Source organism: Nicotiana sylvestris, chromosome 8 (genome assembly GCF_000393655.2).
Source record: "Nicotiana sylvestris chromosome 8, ASM39365v2, whole genome shotgun sequence".
NCBI lineage: Eukaryota > Viridiplantae > Streptophyta > Magnoliopsida > Solanales > Solanaceae > Nicotiana > Nicotiana sylvestris.
This window is the reverse complement of record NC_091064.1, coordinates 123,582,172-123,599,796: the sequence shown is the minus strand read 5'-3', so window position 1 is coordinate 123,599,796 and position 17,625 is coordinate 123,582,172. Positions and strand designations below refer to the sequence as shown.

The 17,625-nt window shown below is 43.4% G+C and overlaps 1 protein-coding gene across 1 annotated transcript; it reads left to right on the top strand.

The window, feature by feature from the left end:
- Positions 1 to 3,393: 3,393 nt before the first annotated feature.
- LOC138875628 (uncharacterized) lies at positions 3,394 to 3,987 on the top strand. The gene is made up of 2 exons (XM_070154478.1): positions 3,394 to 3,675; positions 3,778 to 3,987. Exons 1-2 carry the CDS (start codon positions 3,394 to 3,396, stop codon positions 3,985 to 3,987), a joined length of 492 nt encoding a protein of 163 aa, XP_070010579.1.
- The last annotated feature ends 13,638 nt before the right edge of the window (positions 3,988 to 17,625 follow it).

The following is a 17,625-nucleotide window of genomic DNA, read 5'->3' as shown; positions in this document are numbered from 1 at the left end:
GTGGCCACAACCAATTTTGTGAGGACTATAGTACCCTCTTCGCGGCCGCAATCCATTTTATACGGTCCGCGGAGAGGGGATTCAGAGAGTTGATAGTTTGGATGATTGAAGCTAGCGCAGTCCGCAGAGCATTTTATGCGGACCGCAATGAAGCCACCGTGGCCGCGGTGCATTTTATGCGGCCCGCGGTGGCCAAATTCAGAGAATGGAAAGTCAAGCCAAAAAGCCTCATCGCAGTCCACGGTGCATTTTATGCAGACCGTAGTACCTCCGTCAGGGGTATTTTTGTCCAGAAAATTCGGCCTAGTATAAATACTTTCTTTTCACACTTTTAGGGTATCTTTTGTAATCTGTTAGAGACCAGAGCACGTGAACGGCGTTTTAGTTCCATTTTGAGAAATGTGTAGCTAGATTAACACTAAATTTTCTTTATCTTAGTCTGTAATCAAATCATATGGGTTATTCTTCATCTATTTCTCTATTTTCTTCCATTATTATGAGTAGCTAGACCCATTAGCTAGGGTTGTGGCTCAACCTTAGTGTGGGTATTTGATGGGTCTTTTATTTTAAGGCTTAGATGTTTATGAGTAGTTGATATTTGGACTGATTTGTGTTTTCCATGTTAAATTGGTAGTTGCAAACACTAATTTTGTGCCTATTTGACTTCGGTTCTTCTTGAGAAAGAGAGCTTAAGTCTAGGAAAATCAGTCCAACAAGGAATTGGGGTGTAATCAAGAGATTGATAGCCCCAATTAAAGGGTTAAATCTAGAGATAGTAATACCCAACTTGAGCCTATATTGCTTGCACAATTTTGACACCCAATTGGTCTTGAGAAAGTCAATTAGGGCAAAGTCACTCAAGCTACCGAGAGGTATAGAGTGAGTAGTTCCGTGCATTGGCTATATCACAATCCCCCACATAACAACTTTGCCTTAGGCTTTAGATCCTGTCAAGTATTCACCTAGGAGAAAGTTACTTCCCTAGTGCCTCTTTAACTATTTAGAAAACCTTACAAGCAATCATTCTTAGTTTAATTTAGCATCTCTTTAGTATAAAAGTAGAAGTAACAAACAACAATTATGATTGGAAGTATAATTAAGAGCACTACGTATTTCTAGCTTAGATAGGAATCCAATTCCCAATTCTAGCTCCCTATGGATTCGATCCCAACCATCTCGGGTAAAAGCTACTTCGACTGCTCTTGCCACTTTGTAGTGGTATAGGGTTGGCATCGATCACTTTTTGGCATCGTTGCCGGGGAGCTAACGATTTTGGCGATCTATCTAAATAGTTTTTTGTATTGTTTTTCTTTCCTTCTATGTTACTAATTTGTGTGTGTCGCTAATTCAGGTACAAAATGGCAGCAAACAACGTACCTCTTGGAGATCTTCCGTCGGGGGAGGAGGTAGATGACAATATTGATGATGAGGTTCTTATAGTACCTCAAGGACAAAGGAGAGGCCGCCAGGACAATGACAATATTCTAGACCCTCCCCTGCCACCTCCAAGAGTGGCTCCTCGAGTGCTCCCCAACAAGGATATGCTAGTGCAATTGTCCCACCTTAGATCCGGGCAGACAATTTTCAAATTACAAATGTGATGCTGACATTATTGGAGCAGCGAAGGTATTTCACGGGTACTCCCCATCAGAATGCTTACAAACATCTCAAGGGTTTTGTGGATACCTGTTGGGGGAGCAAGCAAACCAATGTGTCCGAGGATGCACTTCAGTTGATATTATTCCCTTTATCACTTAGAGGGAAGGCTTTGGACTAGCTTGAAAGGCTTCCCAACCATTCCATCATTACGTGGGATGAGTTGGCGGATAAATTCATTGCAAAGTTTTTCTCGCCGGGACATATAGCAGCTTAGAGGGATGAGATCTTAGCTTTCAAGCGGGAGCCCAACGAACCATTACATGAGATATGAGAGAGATATCAAACCATGGTAAAGGAATGTCCCAACAATGATATGACTGAGGTAATGATCCAACAGATATTCTACCGGGGCATTAACACAACAAACTAGTGCATAGTGAACCAACTTGCTGGGGGTAATTTCATGAAGCTACCTTATGATGAGGCTTGTGACATTCTTGATGAGATGGCTGACACATCCTCCACTTGGAAAAGTAGAGCCAATGTGCCACAGGGTGACCCCACGGTCGCTCACTTACACAAAGAGCTACATAATCATGGGTAGGTAATAGCAGAGCTGACAACAACAATGAACTAGCTAGAAAAGGCACAATTACAGCAGGTCCAAAATCCACAACAAGTAAATGCTATGGAAGGTGTCAACATGTTAGTGAACAAAAGAAGACTAAGAGAAAAACAGAATCAAGGGAGTTTGGATCAATATGACAATGATAGCGGTGGATTCCAAGATGATGGTTATGATGAGCAGAATGAAAAAGTGCAATATGTGAACAATTATCAGGGCCAAAGGGGCAATTCTTCCAACCAACAACAATGAAGACCCCAAAGCAATTGGGGCAATCAACAATAACAAGGGAATAGTAATTGGGGGAATAACAACCAAAATTCCAATTGGAGCAACCAGAACAATAATCAGAATAGTCAGGGTAATTGGAATGGCAACAATAACAACTGGGGTGGAAACAATAATCAGGGTGGTTGGAATAATGGCAATCAAGGAAATCGGGGGCAAGGCTTCAAAGGCCCCCAATGTATCAACAACCGCACAATCCACCCCCATTTCCATCCCAAGGTCCTAGTTCTTTCAACAATTAAATGGGCAGAATCGAAATGATGTTTGAGCAGATGATGAAAAAGAATGCTGACTCTGATACCCAGTTGGCATCCTACAATGCTTCAATCAGAAACTTGGAGGTTCAATTAGGCCAAATCTCACAATCCTTGAATACTCGCCCTAAGGGGACCCTACCTAGTGATACGGTAGTAAACCGGAAGGGTGGGAATAATTCTGGGCATGTAATGGCGGTAACTACAAGAAGTGGACGAGGCGGTGATGTGAATGCCTCCAAACAAAAAGAAATTTTGAGTGATGAAGTTGAGTTGCAAGAAGATGAGATCCCTTTGGTGGTTGAGAATGTGATTGATGAGAACATGAATGAGTAAGTGAGGATTGATATTCATGATGCCGAGGTGGAAACTCAGAATGACGTGAACCCATCTAGGGAACACGTAATAGACATGCCAGAAACGGTTGTGCCTAAAGCCAAGGCTCCTTTGCCAAGGCCACCTCCACCTTATCCTCAAAGGCTTGCGAAGCAGAAAAATGAGAACCAGTTTAAGAAATTTATTGACATGATGAAGAGCTTATCCATTAATGTGCCTTTGGTGGAGGCTCTAGAACAAATGACGAATTATGCTAAATTCATGAAAGATTTGGTGACAAAGAAAAGATCCATGGATTATGAAACTATCAAGATGACCCACCAAGTTAGTGCAATAGTGCACTCAATGGCCCTGAAGCTAGAAGATCTCGGTGCTTTCATCATTCCTTGTACCATTGGAAGTGCGGACTTTGCGAAAGCTCAATGTGATTTGGGGGCAAGTATCAACTTTATGCCCTACTCAGTTTTTAAGACTTTGGGTATTGGGCAACCGAGGCTGACTTCCATGAGATTGCAAATGGCGGATAGAACAATAAAGAGACCTTTGGGTATAATTGATGATGTTCTTGTTCGGGTGGACTAATTTATCTTGCCAACAGATTTTGTGATCTTGGATTGCGAGGTAGATTATGAGGTTCCGATTATATTGGGAAGACCTTTCCTTGCAACTGGGAAGGCCTTAGTTGATGTGGAAGCAGGGGAACTCACCTTCCGGGTGGGTGATGAGAAAGTGGTCTTTCATGTATGCAAGTCAATAAAGCAGCCCAACAGTTCTGAAGTGTGCTCTTTTGTGGATCTTGTCACGGTAGTGATAGTTGATGATACTAGTGCAATGATCAATGTTGAGGACCCTCTTGAGGCGGTATTGTTGAATCTTGATGAATGATGCTCAAGTGAACTACACAGTGACTGAGAAAGAGCTTTTGGCTATTGTGTTTGCAATGGAGAAATTTTTTGGCCGTATCTCATGGGTGCCAAGGTCATAGTTCATACCGATCATGCTGCACTCCGGTACTTGATGACGAAGAAGGATTCCAGAGCTAGGCTGATGCGATGAGTCTTGTTACTTTAAGAGTTTGATTTGGAGATTGTGGACCAGAAGGGTAGTGAAAACCAAGTGGTGGACTACTTGTCCCGCTTGGAGGAGGAGGGGAGGCCTCGTGATGGCCTAGAGATCAATGATTCCTTTCCCGACGAGCAACTCCTTTTTGTGTCGATGAATGGTATGCCATGATTTGCGGACATTGCTAATTTCCTTGTGACTAGTATAATCCCGTGTGAGCTCTCTTCTAACGAAAGGAAGAAGCTCAAAAGGGATAGTTTGTACTTCTATTGGGATGAGACGTACTTGTTCAAGATCTGCACGGATGGTATGATCCGAAGGTGTGTCCCGGAGGAAGAGCAATTAAGTATCTTAGAGGCTTGTCATTCCTCTCCCTATGGTGGCCATCATGGCAGGGTGTGGATGGCTTCACAGGTTCTTAGTTGTGGGTTCTATTGGCCAACTTTGTACAAAGAGTCAAGTGAACTTAAGAAGAGATGTGACGAATGTCAACGAGCGGGTGGAATTTCGAAGAAAGATGAGATGCCTCTCAATACCATTCTTGAAGTTGATATTTTTGATGTGGGGGCATTTATTTCATAGGCCCATTTGTTAGCTCGTGTGGGAACACATACATTCTAGTGGTAGTTGACTATGTTTCAAAGTGGGTTGAAGCCGTGGCTTTGCCCAACAATGAGGCCCGGAGTGTTGATGCATTTCTCAAGAAGAGCATTTTTACTAGGTTTGGCACTCCTCGAGCAATCATAAGTGATGGGGGGGTCTCATTTTTGTAATCGAGCTTTTGACACTTTACTTTCAAAGTACGGTGTCAATCACAAAGTTTCTACTCCTTATCATCCTCAAAAAGGCGAGTGGCCAAGTTGAAGTCTTAAACAGGGAAATCAAGAGTATATTGTCAATGACGGTCAATGCAAATAGGACCGATTCGTCAAAGAAATTGGATGATGCTCTATGGGCTTATAGGACTGCTTACGAGACTCCGATAGGTATGTCTCCGTATCAGTTGGTGTTTGGGAAAGCTTTACATCTACCGGTTGAGTTAGAGCACAAGGCCATGTGGACTTTGAGGAAGCTGAATCTTGAATGAAATGTGGCAGCAAATCTTCGTGTAGAGCAGCTTAATGAACTTGATGAATTCTGATTCCATGCCTACTCCAGTTCGTCCTTGTACAAGGACAAGATGAAGTACCTTCATGATAAGTATGCTCGTGGCAAGGAGTTCAAAGTGGGTGATTTGGTTCTCTTGTTCAATTCTCGGTTACGTCTATTTACGAGAAAGCTTAAGTTGAAATAGAATGGACCTTTTGAAGTGGTTTTTGTGACTCCGTTTGGTGCACTTGACTTGAAAAACAAAAATGGGGAGGTCTTTAGAGTGAATGGTCACAAAGTCAAGCACTACCTTGGGAAGATTGATGACAGACACGTGGTGGCATTGATCCACCTAAAGTGATTTGATGGTAACCTGCATCATACTGTGATGTTAAATCAGGCACTTCTTTTTTGGGCCCCACCACTCTGAACTATATTTCTAGGACGGCCTCCTGTTGGCTAGCCTCCACCTCTAGCTGCCTGACCTCCACCTCTAATACCTCGGTCTCCACCTCTAGCTTCCTAACCCCTACCTCAGGCTGGCTGAGCGGGAGGTGGAACACCTGGTGCCGGAACCATGGCACGAGAACCCTGATGTTGAGAACTGCTCGATGCTCGAGGGCAAAATCTAACAATGTGCCTCGGATCACCACAAATATAACAAGACATCGGCTGCTGAGACTGTTGACCCTAAAAATGACCCTGATAGCCTGAGTAACCACTCTGAAAACTCTGGAGTGGAGGTGCACTGATAGGAGCTGGTGGTGCACTGTGGGTAGCTGATCAAAATACTACATATGAGGGCCACGACCACCTGGAGCACCGTGAAAAGCCTGAAGTGCTGAATGAAACTGCCTGGGATGATGGCCCCTACCAAAAGAATCCCTACCTCCAGATGAGGCACCACTAAACCTACCAGAATGAAGAGGCCTCTTGTCAGACCCCTGACCACTCCCCTGAGCTAGAACTGCCTCAACTCGCCTGGCCACATTGGCCGCATCCTGAAAAGAAATCTCGCTCCCAATCTCCTTAGCCATCTGCAATATGATAGGATGAGCGAGTCCATCAATGAACCTCCTCACCCTCTCTCTCTCAGTGGGAATTATAAGAAAAGATGAAGGGCCAAATCAATAAATCCGGTCTCGTACTGAGTTACAGTCATAGAACGCTGCTGAAGATGCTCGAACCGCCTACGATAGTCCTCTCTCTGTGTGATAGGAAGAAACTTCTCCAGAAATAGCTGAGAGAACTGATACCAAGTCAAAGCAGGTGACCTAGCTGGTCTAGCCAAACAAAAATCCCTCCACCATTTCTTGGCAGAGACGAAAAGTAACAAAGTCGACCCCATTGGTCTCCACTACCCCCATGTTCCGCAACACCTTGTGACAACTGTCCAGATATTCCTGGGGATCCTCTGAAGATGTACCGCCATAAGTAGTGGTGAAAAGCTTGGTAAACTTGTCCAATCTCCACATGGCCTCAGAAGACATAGTTGATCCATCGTCGGTCTGTGCTACAACACCCGGCGGAACTACCCTAGCTGGCTGAGCTACTCCCACTGGCTGGGCGACTGGAGTCTGAAACTGAGGAGCCATCTGCTCCGGAGTATGAGTAGTAGGAGTCTGGGCTCCTCCCCCAGCCTAAGAGATGACTGGTGCTACATGAAATGTTCCAGTTTGAGCTATACTCTCCATCAGGCCCACTAGATGAACCAAAACATCCTGAAGTACCAGAGTAGCGATGAACCCCTCTAGAACCTAAGCTGGCCCTGCTGGAACGGTCTGGGTTGGAGCCTTCTCCTCAAACTCTACCTAAGGCTCCACCACTGGTGCTGCTGCTCGAGCTCTAGGTTGAGCCCTACCCCTACCTCGGCCTCTGGCATGACCTCACCCTCTACCCCTCGTAGGGGCTGCCTTTGGGGGCTCGGGCTACTGATCAGCTGATGAAGTGGTACGTGTTCTCTCCATCTGCGAAAGAACAAGAGTAGAAGGTTCAATTATCATTGAGAAATCAAATTGCACGACAGAGAAGAATAAAAGTGAAGTTGTTCTTAAACTCTGTAGCCTCTGGGGGATGAGCACAGATATCTCTGTACCAATCTCTCAGACTCTACCTAATAATCTAGTGCTTTGATACCAACTTGTCACGACCCGAATTTCCCACCGTCGAGATCGTGATGGTGCCTAACTCTTAGGATGCTAGGGAAGCCAACACATACTGTTCTAATGCATTAATCATTAACCAAACAGTAATTAATAATAATTTAAACTAAATGAATATGAAGTGCGGAAATTTTATAATAGTTTAAAACACTAATACACGACTACCCAAAAGATCTGGTGTCACAATCCACGAACTTCTAAAACTTTTCTACAAATACTGGTTTAAAAAAATACATCTCTTCTCGAAATGAAAAAAGACAGGAAAACTAAGATAGAGGGAAGGGGAGTCCAAGGTCTAAGATTATTCCCGTGCTGCCTGCAGTGCCATTTCAGCCTGAAGATAGGGCAACGAGTTCCGAGGATGAGAAGCTGAGGTTTGAGAGGTTCAAGAAGTACAAGCCTCTTGTATTCAGTGGTCTAGCATCGGACCATGCTCTGGGATTTCTAGATGAGTGTTACCGTATTCTCCGTACCAAGGGTATATCAGGATCGAGCGGGGTTTCCTTCACTACCTTCCAGCTTCAAGGAGCCACCTATGAGTGGTGGCGCACCTATGAGTTAGACAGTCCGGACGAGGCTGCTTCACTGACTTGGACTTAGTTTTCAGACATGTTCTTGAGGGAGTATGTTCCCCAGAGCCTCAGGGACGCATAGCGTGCAGAATTTGAGCATTTGAGCCAGGGTGCTTTGACTGTTTCAGAGTATGTTGTCCGTTACACCAGCTTGGCTAGACATGTACCAGCCATGGTTTCTACTGTCCGCGAGAGGGTTCGCCGGTTTATTGAGGGCCTTATTCCAAGCATCAAATCTAGCATGGCTCGTGAGTTGGAGATGGATATTTCTTATCAGTAGGTGGTGAGCATTTCTAGGAGGATTGAGGGTATGCATGCTAGGGAGAGAGGAGAGAGGGAGGCCAAGAGGTCTTCAGAGTCGGTCCATTATTCTGGTGCTCGTACCCCAACTGCAGGTTGTCATGGTAGGGGTTATATGAGTTGCCCTATTCATTCAGCTTTTCCAGCAGCTAGTAGTGCTCCATCTCCTCCTAGGCCTCAGGAGCCTTATTATGCACCTCCGATTTCTAGCGCGCCTCCTGCGCGGGGTGCTTTTAGAGGTCAGTCCAGCAGACCTGGCCCAAGCCAGTCACAGCCACCACATCCTCCCAGAGCTTGTTATGAGTGTGGTGACACATGTCATATGGTAAGGGATTGCCTTAGGCTTGGAAGGGGTGAACCTCTACAGACTTCTCAGCCACAGCGTGCCCCGCAGAGTTCTCAGGTTATGGTTACAGCTCCAGTTGCCTCCCCACCTACTCAGTCAGCTAGAGGTGGAGGTCGAGGAGGTAGAGGTTGCCCTAGAGGGGGTGGCCATGCCAGATACTATGCCCTTCTAGCCCGTACCAAGGTTTTTGCCTCCGATTCTGTCATCACAGGTATTATATTGGTTTGCCACAGAGATGCATCGGTTCTATTCGACCAGGCTCTACTTACTCTTATGTGTCTTCTTATTTTGCTCCGATTTGGGTGTATCTCGGGATTCTTTGAGTTCCCTTATTTATGTTTCTACTCCTGTAGGAGATTCTCTTATTGTGGACCGCATTTATCGGTCGTGTTTGGTTGCCCTTAGTGGTTTTGAGACTAGAGCCAATTTATTGTTACTCAGCATGGTTGACTTTGATATTATCTTTGGCATGGACTGGTTGTCGCCCCATTATGCTATTCTTGATTGTCACGCCAAAACCGTGACGCTGGTTATGCCAGGTGTATCGCGTGTCGAGTGGAGGGGTACTTTAGATCACACTCCTAGTAGAGTTATTTCTTTTCTTAAAGCTCAGTGTATGGTTGAGAAGGGGTGTGACGTGTATTTAGCTTATGTGAGAGATGTCAGTATTGATACCAATTCAGTTGATTCAGTTCCAATAATACGGGATTTTCCCGATGTGTTTCCAGCTGATCTTCCAGGCATGCCGCCTGATAGAGATATTGATTTTGGCATCGATCTGTTGCCGAGCACGCAGCCCATTTCTATTTATCCGTATCGTATGGCTCCTTCTAAGTTGAAGGAGTTGAAGAATCAGTTATAGGAATTGCTTGATAAGGGTTTTATTCGGCCTAGTGTATCACCTTGGGGTGCTCCTGTCTTGTTTGTGAAGAAAAAGGATGGTTCTATGCGTATGTGTATTGATTATCGCTAGTTGAATAAGGTTACAATGAAGAACTATTATCCTTTGTCTCGTATTGATGATCTGTTTGACCAACTTCAGGGCGCACGGGTGTTTTCTAAGATTGACTTGCGCTTAGGTTACTATCAGTTGAAGATTCGGGAGCCAGATATCCCGAAGACTGCTTTCAGGACTCGGTATGGTCATTACAAGATCTTTGTTATGTCATTTGGGCTGACCAATGCCCTAGTAGCTTTTATGCATTTGATGCACAGTGTGTTCCATCTATATCTTGACTCGTTCGTCATTGTCTTTATTGATGATATTCTGGTTTATTCCCGGAGTCGGGAAGATTATGAGCAGCACCTGAAGACTGTGCTTCAGACTTTTAGAGAGAAGAAGTTATATGATAAATTCTCGAAATGTGAGTTTTGGTTGGATTCAGTGGCATTCTTAGCCCATGTGGTATCGAGTGAGGGTATTCAGGTGGATCCAAAGACCATCCTCAGCTACCGAGATCCACAGTTTCCTTGGCTTGGCAAGCTACTACCATCGTTTTGTGGAAGGGTTTTCATCGATTGCAGCCCCTATGACCAAGTTGACCCAAAAGGGTGCTCCGTTCCAGTGGATAGAGGAGTGTGATGGGAGATTTCAGAAGCTCAAGACAGCTTTGACCACAGCCCTAATTTTGATATTACCTATAGGTTCGGGGTCATATACATTCTATTGTGATGCCTCGAGGGTTGGCCTCGGAGCGGTGTTGATGCAGGACGGTAGGGTGATTGCCTACGTGTCCATACAATTGAAGATACATGAGAAGAACTACCCAGTTCACGACCTTGAGTTAGCTGCCATTGTTCACGCCCTGAAGATTTGGCTCCATTACTTATACGGTGTGCCTTGTGAGATTTATACTGACCACCGGAGCTTGCAACACCTGTTCAATCAAAAGGATCTAAATTTGCGCCAGAGGAGGTGGTTAGAGTTGCTGAAGGACTATGACATCACTATTTTGTATCACCCGGGCAAGGCCAATATAGTGGCTGATGCTTTGAGTCGCCGGGCGAAGAGTTCGGGGAGTTTGGCTTATTTACCAGCATCGGAGAGGCCTATGGCAATGGATATTCAGGCCTTAGCCAGCCAGTTTGTGAGATTGGATCTTTTAGGGCCATATCAGGTTCTAGCTTGCGTGGTTTCTCGGTCTTCCTTATTTGATCGTATCAGGGAGCGGCAATATGATGACCCTCATTTGTTTGTCCTCAAGGACAAGGTTCAGCACGGTGATGCTAGAGATGTGACTATTGGTGATGATGGGGTATTGAGGATACAGGGTCGGATTTGTGTACCCAATGTTGATGGGCTTTGAGAGTTGATTCTAGAGGAGGTCCATAGCTCGCGGTATTCCATTCATCCGGGTGCCGCAAAGATGTATCAGGATTTGAGGCAGCACTACTGATGGAGGAAGATGAAGAAGGATATAGTTGGATTTGTATCTCGGTGCCTCAACTGTCAGCAGGTGAAGTATGAGCACTAGAGACCGGGTGAGTTACTTCAGCAGATAGAGATTCCGGAGTAGAAGTGGGAGCGAATCACCATGGACTTTCTAGTTGGGCTCCCACGGACTTTGAGAAGGTTTGATGCTATTTGGGTGATTCTGGATCGGCTGACCAAGTCCACTCATTTCCTTCCTGTGTGTACTACTTATTCTTCGGAGCGGTTGTCGGAGATTTATATCCAGGAGGTTGTTCGTCTACATGGTATTCTAGTGTCCATCATTTCAGATAGAGGTACTTAGTTCACATCACGGTTTTGGAGGGCCGTTTAGCATGAGTTGGGTACTCGGGTGGAGTTGAGTACAACATTTCACCCTCAAATGGATGGACAGTCCGAGTGCACTATTCAGATTCTTGAGGATATGCTCTGTGCGCGTGTGATTGAGTTTGGAGGGTCTTGAGATCAGTTCTTGCCATTGGCGGAGTTTGCTTATAACAACAGCTATCAGTTTAGCATTCAGATGGCACCATATGAGGATTTATATGGGAAGCGGTGTAGATCTCCGGTGGGTTGGTTTGAGTCGGGTGAGGCTAGACTATTGGGCATAGACTTGGTACAAGATGCTTTAGAGAAGGTTGAGGTGATTCAGGATAGACTCCGTACAGCCCAGTCCAGACAGAAAAGTTACGCGGACCGGAAGGTTCGTGATGTTTCCTATATGGTTGGAGAGCGGGTTCTGCTTTGGGTTTCGCCTATGAAGGGCGTCATGAGATTCGGGAAGAAAGGAAAGTTGAATCCGAGATTTATTGGCCTTTTTGAGATATTGAGGCATGATAGGGAGGTTGTTTATGAGCTTGCCTTACCTCCCAGCTTGGCCGGAGTTCATCCGGTATTTCATTTTCGATGCTCTGGAGGTATCACGGTGACCCTTCGCACGTATTGGATTTCTGTTCAGTCCAGTTGGACAAGGATCTATCTTATGTTGAGGAGATAGTGGCAATATTGGACAGGCAGGTCAGAAAGCTGAGGTCAAAGAACATTGCATCAGTGAAGGTTCAGTGGCGGGGTCAGCCGGTCGAGGAGTAGACCTGGGAGACCGAGCAGGATATGCGCAGCCGTTACCCTCATCTTTTCACTACTTCAGGTATGTCTTGATGCTCGTTCGAGGACGAACGAATGTTTAAGTGTTGGAGGATGTGACGACCCGACAGGTCGTCTTAAAAATTAACGCCCTGATCCCATATTAATTGTTTTCCCCAAGTTTAATTATGCTACTTTGATTTGCCGGGATGTTCGGTTTTGAGTTTCGGAGAGTTTTGGGACACTTATTCCCTAAATGAGAACTTAAATGTTGAAAAGTTGACCATAGTCGGAACAGTATGAAGACGGTCTCGGAATGGAAATCTAATGGTTCCGTTAGATCTTTTGGGTGATTTTGGACTTAGGGGTGTGTTCGGATTGTGTTTCGGAGGTCCGTAGCTAATTTAGGCTTGAAATGCCGAAAGTTGAATCTTTGGAGTTTCCGGTCCGATAGTGAGATTTGATCCGAGGGTCGGAATGGAATTCCGGAAGTTGGAGTAGCTCCGTAGTGTTGAACGTGACGTGTGTGCAAAATTTCAGGTCATTCGGACGAGGTTTGATAGACGTTTTGATCGAAAGCGTTTTTCTAGAGTTTTGGAGTTCTTAGGCTTGAATCCGAAGTTAAATTGGTGTTTTGGTGTTGTTTTGAGCATTTCCAAAGGTTGGAACAAGTTTGAATGATGTTTTGGGATTGGTTGGCATGTTTGGTTGAGGTCCTGGGGGCCTCGGGTGAGTTTCGGGTACTTAACGGAAGTTGAATTTGGCCTTAGGAAGATTTTTGCATTGTTGGTATCTGTCATAACCGCACCTGCGGTTTGGGTCCTGCAGGTGTGGAGCCGCAGAAGCGGAATTGGGGAAGTCCATCAGGAGCTGCAGATGCGGTGGAGCCATCGCAGAAGCGGAGCTGGGAAGGAGCTACAGGTTCCGCAAATACGGAAGTAATACCACAGAAGCGGTGCCGCATCTGCAAAAAGGGAATCGCAGGTGTGGAGTCAGGTCTCTAAGTGAAAGTCGCAGGTGCAACCTTTTGTCCGCAAAAGCGGGACCGCAGATGCGGAAACAACTGGGCAGAATATAAAAATTTCAAAATGAGGGTTTAGCCATTTTTGAGAAAACTTAAGCTTGGGAGCTCGGATTTGAGCGAGATTTTGAGAGATTATCAGAGATATCGATTGAGTAATGATTCCTAACTCCTTTTTGTTGTAACCCATTAATCTAAGCATGAATTCATCCTTTAATTTCCCGAATTTGTATGAAAATTTGGGAAAAGTTCTTAGGTCAAGAATTTGAATTTCGATTGGGGATTTGACATTGGATTGAGATAATTTTGATATGGTTAGACTCGTGAGGGTGTGAAAATTCTGGAAATGTGAATTTGACCCGATTCCAAGATGTGGGCCCGAGGGGCGTTTTGGTCATTTTATATAATTTCGCGTATTAGCTTAGAATTTAACTGTAGAATCAGTTACTTGAAGTGTTATTTACATTATGAAATTGAATTGAATAGATTTGGGTCATTTGGAGTCAAGTACTCGTGGCAAGAGTGTGGTTTCAGATTGATTTTGAGCCAGTTCGAGGTAAGTGGTTTGTCTAACCTTGTGTGGGGGACCTTCCCCTTATGATTGGTATATTTGGTAATTGAAATGCCTTGTACGTGAGGTGACGAGTGTGTACTTGTGCTAATTGTTGGAAATCCAATTTTCTTTAAGTATATATTTAGCATGTTTCCTTTCATGTTTCTATTACTTGCACTATTAAGTCTGTTGTTAGTTTAGGAAAGCATGTCTAAGTGACTTAATTGCTTTATTTGTTCAACCTGCCTTACTTGAATTCCGTGCAGCATGTTAGGCTAGAATCACTTGTTGCCTTCATATGAAATATTGTCATTTCTGTATATTTTCCTGTTGTTGCTGTGTACTTATTTTGGGACTACGGATGTGGGATTCCGGTAGCTCCCCCTTGTCTGTTTATTTTGGGACTACCGATGTGGGATTCCGATAGCTCCCCCTTACCTGTTTATTTTCGGACTACGGATGTGGGATTCCGGTAGCTCCCCCTTGCATGTTTATTTTGAGACTACAGATGTGGGATTCCGGTAGATCCCCTTGCACAGTTATATGGAACTACGGGAATGCACCCGGTAGATTCCCCCAGTACTGGGTAATTATATTTGGGACTACGGAACAAAATTCCAGTAGATCCCCGCGCACTATGAGTTGGACTACGGGACGGGATCCCAGGAGATCCATTGGATATGTACATATGGGACTACAGGACGGTATCCTGGGAGATCCCCGATCGTTATCATTGGTGCTGAGTTGTCTTTCCTTTCCGTATTTACCTTATTTCTGTATGTTCGTTGCTATTCTGTACATCTTGTGTTGTTTCACTGCGGTACTTATTTATACTGTTTCTGTTCTATACTAACAGACTTTATTATTTTATTTAACCTCAGTAGGGCCCTGACCTTCCTCGTCACTACCCAACCGAGGTTAGGCTTGGCACTTACTGAGTACCGCTATGGTGTACTCATGTCTTTCCTGCGCATGTTTTTTCATGTGCAGATCCAGGTACTGCTACTCAGGCCTACCATCCTTGAGGGAGGCGACTGCTCTAGAGACTTCGAGGTACATCTGCCGCGTCCGCAGACCGAGAAGTCCCTTTTTATTCTAGTTGTTAAACATTTCCCTTCTGTATTTTCCTTCTTGTTAGATATTTTGGAGTTAGACTGTTAGATATTCCAAAGGCTTGTATTTCCGTGAGTTTCCGGGTTTTGGGATAGTGTACTTGGTTTTGAGAATGTTGCGTTGTATATGCCGAGCGGCATTATAACTATTGTTTCCATTCAGTTATTTTGGTTTTGATTATTTCTTCTGCAAGTTTCATTTATGTTCCGCATTTGTTAGGTTTACCTAGTCGTAGAGACTAGATGCCGTCACGGCAGTTCACGGAAGGCGAACTGGGGTCGTGACATAGTGATACCTCGATGTTAGGCTATCTTTTCCGCATTTTATTATGAGTTTAACTCTTCTTATGAAATCTCTATTATGAAAAGGTTTTGAACGATCTTCTTGTAAATTATTAATGTGTTTTGGAAACGTCGGCTTGCCTAGTACCACGATAGGCGCCATCACAACGAGTTAGGTATTTGGGTCGTGACAGTGACAAAATCTATTTTCCATCATTTTCAGTTTTTTCAAAATGAACTAAAGTTTATGAAGTATATGTCCACTAAGTTATATAGTTTGTGGTTTATATATATTATATAAATAAAGGGATGAGACAATAGTACTAACATAAGAAAATCTCAAAAACTAGATCTTTCACTTGCTTCAACAATTTCAATTTAGCATACACGATTTCAACCATGAATTAAAAGAGATTCTCTCTTACTTTAATTTATGATGTCTTTCTTCCAGAATCCAAGTGTGATATACATTGAGTCGTGACTTTGTGATAGACTGTAACTTTTTATTTCTGTCAACAATATATTTAGGACTCGAAAAAATTAATAAGTCAAAATATAGTTTTCTTCTTTCAGTAGCAAAATAGGATACATACTTCAGAAGAAATTACCTAGTAGAAAAGATTGAAAAATTATCACAAACCTCTATTGTTTCTTTTCCATTGTAATTTATGGTTTTAGTCTTCTCCATATACTCAGAGTTTGACATTGGAAACTTTATTATCTGGTAAAATGAATTTAGACATAGGAAAGAAAAGTTCATATTATTGTAGTTCAATATCTTCCTTTTATTGCTAGGCATTTGTTTTGCAAGTGTTTCATGAAGTTTCTTTATTAAGGTCTCAATTCTGTAATCTTAACATTTAATTTATTTATTTATTCCTAAAATACACACATCTATACTGTATAACATGAAATATAAAGTACAATCATTTAGCCTCATAATTAAGCGTATATAACATTAGAACAAAAGAGTGCATCAATTACCTCTTACACGCGAGGAAGTGTCTTCTCCTTATCTTGCGCAACTTGCATTATAAAAAAATTATAAAATCAAAATTTTGCAACTATTACATTCCAACAAAATAAATCAGGAAATCAATGAACGTGCATCTTTCGAAGCCAGAGACATAGAAAGTGCTAAACATTGTTAAGTTCTTCCAAGTGAATAAAATGCAAAAATATAAGTAGTAATTCCCATTTTTCATTGTTGCCTTTATGAGCTGAATTCAGATGAATGAAAATGGCTTCCATCAAACAATGTCTAGAAGGGCCAATTGCGATATTGAAGCTTAGATCTACGTTTCTAATGAGGCAAAGAGCAGGAGACCACGTCGTAGCTGCAAAATAATCTGTTGCAAGTTACAGAGAAGCCTCAAATCACATATCACCAGGTGTTTATTTCGAAAATGCGAGTAACAATTAAATTTGATTTGTGATTTTAAAGATATGTGATTTTACCAATGAATAATCAAGAAATATGAAGTATAGATGAAGAAAATAAATAAGATCAAACCAGCAGATTGGTCAATCTTGACCTCGAGCCTGGTGACCTCGAGACGGGCTAGAACAATAAAGCAAGAATAGTAAAATTAAAGGTTAATTCTAATGAACAATAAGCAAAAAGTAGGATAGTATATTCTTTGCCAATGATTAGATGATCTTTACAAATAATTGGGGTCCCCTTTATATAGGAGGGGAGCCCCAAATAAGGTACATTTTCATTTACAGTCGAGAATCTTATTGGGACAGTTGTATTTGCCTAGTACGGATTTGTACTAATTCGTACAAATCTATTCCGGAATTTACGCCATGATCTTGGGGACATGGCGAGAATCTTGTCCTTCTGTAACAAACGCATAACGGCACTGTCTCGAAGTCGATCCTACTCAGCTTCATCGCACTTCAATCCTCGGGCATTGCACTTCGAGCTCCGAGTCTTGTCCATCGAGCTCGAATCCGACCTTGCCTGAACTCAGGTTTAAGGCGACCCCTCGAGCCTGGGAAATCGGGCATACCTAATTTCGACCGTATACAGATAGTCCCCGTGTTTCTTAGAATAAAATGATAAGAAACGATTTTATTCTCGATCATTCGATGCCTCGATCATGACGTCCATCTCGTGATGTCAGCGACTGAAGTGACTGAAGGGTCGCGTCTGCACAGTTTTCCATGATCATTAATTGGAGGCGGCTGACGGTAGGCTATTCGGCTTCCTTAACACACTTAAGCGACCGCTATAAATAGGCCAACTTTACAATTTTGCAAACTTTACTTCTCAAATCATCCTTGAAATTCTTTTATCTCCTTCAACTTCTTTGAGTTTATGTTCTTCTCAATTTTCCATCACTACAACATCTACTCTTTCTCCTCTTTCAAATTTACAAACCTCCATGGCTAAAACATCTAAAATTGTTCCTGAAAAAGAAAAAGCCTCTTCGTCATCACGGTCGTCTAAAAGTAAAACGGTGGTGCCACCTTGTATCGAGGAGTGTATTCCTCCACCGTGCAAA